This window comes from Diuraphis noxia, unplaced genomic scaffold (genome assembly GCF_037042655.1).
Source record: "Diuraphis noxia isolate RWA-SAM2 unplaced genomic scaffold, SU_Dnox_SAM2 contig0001, whole genome shotgun sequence".
Classification (NCBI taxonomy): Eukaryota; Metazoa; Arthropoda; class Insecta; order Hemiptera; family Aphididae; genus Diuraphis; species Diuraphis noxia.
Window position 1 is genome coordinate 67292829 of NW_028301711.1, and position 6646 is coordinate 67299474.

At 28.9% G+C, this 6646-nt stretch overlaps 1 protein-coding gene across 2 annotated transcripts; it reads right to left on the minus strand.

Annotated features, from left to right (window-relative positions):
* Positions 1 to 264: 264 nt before the first annotated feature.
* Positions 265 to 5777, minus strand: LOC149061412 (dol-P-Glc:Glc(2)Man(9)GlcNAc(2)-PP-Dol alpha-1,2-glucosyltransferase A-like). 2 transcript variants are annotated; one of them, XM_089217613.1, is made up of 4 exons: positions 5292 to 5777; positions 3322 to 3552; positions 2894 to 3220; positions 265 to 2830 (listed from the first exon to the last, which is right to left on the minus strand). In XM_089217613.1, the coding sequence occupies exons 1-4, from the start codon at positions 5337 to 5339 to the stop codon at positions 1997 to 1999; spliced, it is 1440 nt and encodes a 479-aa protein (XP_089073739.1). In that variant the 5' UTR covers positions 5340 to 5777; the 3' UTR covers positions 265 to 1996. The 2 variants fall into 2 exon arrangements, with proteins under 2 accessions (XP_089073739.1, XP_089073738.1); XM_089217612.1 differs by having other exon boundaries at positions 5296 to 5776.
* Positions 5778 to 6646: the final 869 nt, after the last annotated feature.

Genomic DNA, 6646 nt, shown 5'->3' on the forward strand with positions numbered 1-6646 from the left:
AGAAATTTTGATATTTTTCATTAAAAGAATCTACTGTACATAAATCCAATTATAGTAACACACCTCGCTAACACCTTATTTCTAGCTATTATTCAAATGAATGTATGTGGGTGTGTTGACACATCTATCTAGCTATATAAATTTTTTTCGAAGACAATCAAATTTTATAGGTACAAAATATTTGTATTTAAACTATTATTTAAAACGTCTTTTCTATGCTTATTTAAATGGAAAACCAATAATAAAAATTACAAAGTATAATCATTTTGGAAAAATTAATATTGAATGTATTTATAGAAAAAATAATGACAATCTAATCAAATTTGTTAATACATAATATAATTAATGAAATATGTATCAGTCTCTTTAAGTATTTGAATAAATATTATGTGACAGTCTTGCTAAATATTTTAAAATACAAAATATAAATCTAATTTTAATCAATACACTTTTTATTTAAGAGAAATTTTAAAATATGAAATACAACAGTAGAACCCTAACTTAATCAGTTAATATAAAATTTAAAAAATGTATGTAATTATTAATTTAATATAATTTAAATTGGTCGCCTTCAAAAATTGTGATATAAATATCAATTTGATAATAATTAATAATAACAATAAAAAATATATATTAACAAATTGACATAAAACAAAATGTGCATACTCAACCTCTAAAAGAAAAAAAAATAAAAAAAAAATTGTATACAGGGTGATTTTTTTATCATGAACCACTCATTATTTCAAAAAGTATCAATGTTTTTGAAAATATTTTTTTACAAAGTTTCATTTTTTATTCATAATTTTTTAAGTTTTTTACTTTTTTGAATGGAAATCTAGAGTTTTAATTTCATATTCAAAAGCAGAATATTTTTCTAAGTATTTTGATACGTAAAAATCGAATTTTGGACGAGTAGTTTATGAGTTATAAGTATTTAAAGTTTAGACATGCGGAGTAGTGGACAAACATTTTGCGGGTAACCCCGTACCACTCCACTCCGCCAATCTATTTTTTAAATACTTATAACTCATAAACTACTCGTCCAAAATTCGACTTTTACGTATCAAAATACTTAGAAAGATATTCTGCTTTGGAATATGAAATTAAAACTCTAGGTTGCCATTCAAAAAAGTAAAAAACTTAAAAAAATATAATTTTTTCATAAAAACGTTGTTTTTTTTAACAACATGAAACTTTGTAAAAAAATATTTTCAAAAACATTGATGCTTTTTGAAATAATGAGTGGTTCATGATAAAAAAATCGCCCTGTATAGTTTGTTTTGTAATTAATAGACACTATACTCACATGCATTGTCTCTGTCAAAGAGATACATAACATAACAAATTGTATGTTATATTTACTTAGCTATGTAATATTAGAGCAAATTGAACGAATTGAATAATTATCAAATTTTGAAGAAGAATATTTTTTAGTAAAACCTCTCAGGGTTTTAGTTTTTAAGATTATAATTTTTTTTTTTATACATTTTAAGTTTTATGTAATATTACATTAAATTTAAATTTATGGTACTTTCAATGAATAATTGATGTTCGATACAACATAATATTTTATAAACCAATATTGATATAATAGAGAGTTAAGTTTTGATGGTTTGACTTTATTAAAAAGAAATTGCGATTTATCAACAACATCACACCAGCAAAAACCCATAATGGAATTCTTCAAAGAAAAATAAATCGAAATTATGAAAACAATTATTAGAGTATTGAAATATGATTCAATTTGCCATCACTTCTATTTCCAATATTTAATTTCAATGAATCACATAATTTTGTTAAAACCTAAATGTTTCTAATGTGCAATTGCATTGTGTCTTAAATCTGTTTTACTTACTCTAATAAATAATAATACAAAATTATCACATTTCAATAGATTGTAACAAAATTAACTTAACAAAAAAAAAATATATATATAATGCAGTATTTTAAATTAGGTATAATCTTAATTTTAACTTAGCAATAATTAACAATAAAATCACCAAGTAAAACGATCTAATCGACCAGTGTTGTCCATAGTTGAAACAAAAGGACTATACAAAAATACCCTCATTATAACAAAATTAAAAACCTGGTATGCTATAAACTCTATGAATGCTGCTTTAAAAGTATGACTGTTTATAAATTGCTTATTACTGTGTAGTCGATACATAAGATATGGTACAACAAAATAACGAGGCTCCAACAAAAATTGAGCACAAAGAATAAGAGGTGTTACTATCCAATATGCTAATCTGTAAGCAATTGAAGATTCCATCAATGTTTTATCAACTAACCATAGACCATATGCATACAATGGTACTGGTAAATATCTCAAAAAGACTGGTTTACCAGGACTGAACAACAATCGCCAAACATAAAATGTATAATGCCTGTTGTCAGCCAACAAGTAAGGATGGGCAATAGTGTTAAAATACACCAACCCAGATATTATAATTAATAAAGTGACAACTAGTACTTTGGATATGTCATTGTGGATTTTATGAAAGGCTTTAACTAAATTGAAATATTTTCTAATAGAATTAGTTTTTCTGTTATAATAGGCCAGAGATAACAACCATGGTAATGAAAATGCTAATACAAATAACACAAAGTAGCATAACTGCATTGGATGAAAACGAGGAATGTGTGCTCTTCGATCGCCAACAACTATATCACCATTATTTAAGAAAACTACAAATGAAAAAAATAATAAAATAACTATGACATTTGGACTGGTTACACGTAAACATTTCTGAAAAAATTCTATTAATTTCTTGGACTTATCCTTTTTTGTAATTGAACAGCAATGGTAGAGCTCAATAATTGTAACCTGAAAAATATATCATATTTAAAAATCATATATTATTATTAATTGCAAAACTATAATATTTACTTGGATATATGAAAATATGGAGACACTATTTTTTATAGTAGGAAAACATTGTTCGGCACAGTGAAACACGTCTATAATGGATGCAAACACTAACCATGCAATGTTTGTCTGACGACATAAAACAGATAATCCACCAAACATAATTTTGACCAAGAAGTTAGTATCATCGCTCAAATGACTGGAGTACCATAAGAAAACAGATGCTGTAGCCCATGCATCTGTATAATAAAGCATTGAATATGGCGCATAAATAACAGGGAATGTAGCTACACTTAGTGCCAAGAGCACAGGACACCATTTTGGAATTTTTGTCTTCTTATTTTCATTCTGTAACAAACAATTGCAATATAAATAATGTAATTTGTTTTCATGTTTCAGATTCAAACAAAAGTGTATGTATTACAAGAAATTATAATTTACAAACTAACCAGAAAAAGAAGTAGTTGACAACGGTAAAATGCATAATATAAGCATGCTGGAGCTCCCACCGCATTTACAGCCCGCAATGCAAACAAAGAACATAGATCATTGACAAGCACAACATCATTATTCAGTAAACCAAATAGTGACAGTATTGTGTCATAAATTTTCATAAAAGGTACTAACACAGTACTAGACAACAAATACAGTCCAGGTAGTGTAGTTATTTTTGGATCCCACTGAAAACAAAAATGTTGTAGTTAATTTATTTATACTCGTATTTTATAAATGATTAAACCAATGAAATAATGTACATAATATTAGCATAAAACTAATCAATAGATAGTTTTTGAATTCATGTTTTGTATAGTTCTGAAATATAAATGTACAATTTATCATTTTACAACTCTGTTATTTCTTACATTGCCCAAACATAGTGTACTTTACTTGAAATTTTGTGGGCTATGTATTGTTTTGGTTTTTACTGAAGTCAGTGATTTTGATGGCCTACATACTATTACTAGATTCCTAATGTGGGCCTTTAAAAGTATTAATTTGTGACCCTGAACATATACAGTAGTAAAATATTATATAATATAACCTAACTTTCATAGTCATTAGAGTAGTGTATTGTGTTATAAAAATGTCTTGTTAGTTTGATTATTCTTAATAAAATATTTAAATAAAGAATATTACAGTGAATTAATTTTAAAAATAAGGGAAACAAAAATAAAAGTATTAAATAAGACTTCAAATGAATATAAATTAATTAAGAAAGACTACCTACAATATGTTAAAAATGAACAGTTATATCACATTATTAATGAAATCGGTATCTATTTCAGAGGTGGAAAGTTAGCAAAAAACAAAAAACTACAGTACATGTACCTCATCGTTGAAGAGGTTAAGAAAATGGATGTGTTAAATTTGAATTTAATGATAAATCATTGTAGACAATGAAAAATGGTTCAGAGGGAAAGAGGGTCTAAATGTTTGGTCAGCTAGGTTACCAATTTCAATAACAACATACAAATTTTTTATTTTAAAAAATATGTAGGTGATGAGAATTTAAATTTTGACCTACTTACCAAAAGTAAATAATATCTAGTTTCTATTTGGTATCAAAATTGATGATCAGAGCATTTTTTATGATAGACAATATTAAAAATCTGTATAATACTAAAAGTACACAGACATAATAACCATAAACAACCAAATATACGAACTAACAATTCAAATAACCGAATAACAGAGATTTAATTATACATTTGTGACAATAGTAACTTGGTAGATTTCAAAACCTGTAGGTATTTTATAAATCAATTCAAATTAAAAAGTAAAATATAGAACACCAAAATTGAACTATTAGAAAATTAATACCAGGATGGTTACCTTTATTGTAAATCTAATTGATCTAGTACCTAGGTATCACATGTCCGGATAATATATTATATGATTTAAGTTGATCAATTTTACATGAAAATGATTAATATATTTTAATGTTTTTAAAATAATATATTGTTGTTATATTATGGGTGATTCTAATTAATGCATTACTAGTATCAGTGAAAAGTTTAATTATTTAATTAATTAAGTAAATTAAGTAGTTTAACGGATAGTTTTTCAAATTTTAGTCATACCTTCTGAAAATTTAGTGAAAAACCTAGGTGGCTAGGTTCCTATACTATATTTACATAAACTTAACTATAATTACAATAGGATCATTATTGTATTAGGTATGTTCTTACCAACAACTGTTTCCATTTAAGAATATTTTATGAACATAATAAGGAACATTTGTATATGAGATAATAATAATCAGTAAGTATGAGAACTAGACATCAAATCGGAAGTTTTTTTTTTAAATATAGGTAGTCCAATTTTAAATAATTCTACAATCCTAGGCAAAATACAGAAATTGTCATTACTAAAATATACAACCTAACGATTGTACTTAAAAGCAAAGAAAAAATTTTACCAACTTGATGAAACTCTGCTCGGCAATAGTGTTGTGCTTGTGGCACATGAAATTCTTCGTCTATATAATATTCTTTAGGGCCGAACAATGGTTGCACAATGAATCGTAACAAACACCAGGTGACGATAGACAGGGCGACGGCAGGTAAGACGGAGGCATTAAATCCACCGATCGTTACGGGGTACTGTGCAAGTGGTTTATTCCTGTCATTATGAGTAGCTTTTGGCGCCATCGCTCCGACCGTCAGATTTATGCGTGGATCTTATAAACTCTTATAAACAATCGCCGATCGCAATGCCGTCGACATAATCAACAGCCCATGTACATAAGAAACAATGATTAATCGCCTTTTTATGAGTGGCCACTCAATATTATAAAAGTATAATCATATAAATGAGATTTTCACATACAAATATTAAACAATTTTGGACTTTCAAATATTGGACGTGTTGCAACATTAACTTGACAACGAATGATAATTAATAACGTATCAAAAGTGATAACGTTCCGATAATACTTAGATAGGCGCAAGATAATACTTTGATAGCAGTGATAGTACTATTAGCCTACTGCCGTGAAGTTCAAGTTGTGTTGGTTGCCCCTGTTGTTATGCCATCGGCTACGCTTTTGTCAAGACGACAAGACGTCAATTGAGTTCTACCATAGAGGCCATAAATTATTGTGTTAAAGTTACCTACACACTTGTAAGACGGAGACAACAGATATGTGTGTAGCGTCCTCTTAATGTCCAAATGATTACCTAACATGTTTGAATTCTAAATTTAAATCTTTTTTTTGTGTGTGAATATTGTATTATATGGTTATATTATTATGATTTACAAGGACTTCACAAGTAACTACCTCCCCGAAAAATGTACGGGTGTTTACCATTTTTACATAGTGATTAGGTTTGATAACCATCCTACATATTGTGGCGGTCCTGGACGGATACCGCGTGAGTCAGTGGTGTCACTAGTGTAGGAGGTGGTGAAAAGAAAAACACAAACAGTTCGCGGTATAATGATTTTTTTTTATTGTGGTGGTTGAAAATACAACCGCCAGAAAATGATCAACACGAAAATCAAAATAGCGGGGTGGTGAGGAGCGTGTGTCGTTCAGTGTCGGTCAGAGAACTCACTCTACTGTCGACCGGTTCGGAGTCTCGGCGGATCGACCGTTCCAGGCGCGCTTATCGCGTGTCGGTGTCGTCCGTCGTCGATTGGCGGTTGAAAAGAGAAGTAATTGCGCGGTTTGCCGCGCAAAGGCCGTTTGAATTCAAACGGCTATTACGCGGGCCCGCGTCATACTCCCCCCCCAATCCGCCAGCGACGGCGGTGTTCCAGCCGGTACCGGTG

What these genes read in the sequence shown, in the direction of transcription:
- LOC149061412 (XM_089217612.1), bottom strand. Translation starts at nt 5,523, where the DNA reads ATGGCGCCAAAAGCTACTCATAATGACAGGAATAAACCACTTGCACAG. An exon ending in GTCAACTACTTCTTTTTCTG is followed by an intron (nt 3,221 to 3,321) that starts GTTAGTTTGTAA and finishes TGTTTGTTACAG; the next exon opens with AATGAAAATAAGAAGACAAA. An exon ending in CCATATTTTCATATATCCAA is followed by an intron (nt 2,831 to 2,893) that starts GTAAATATTATA and finishes TATATTTTTCAG; the next exon opens with GTTACAATTATTGAGCTCTA.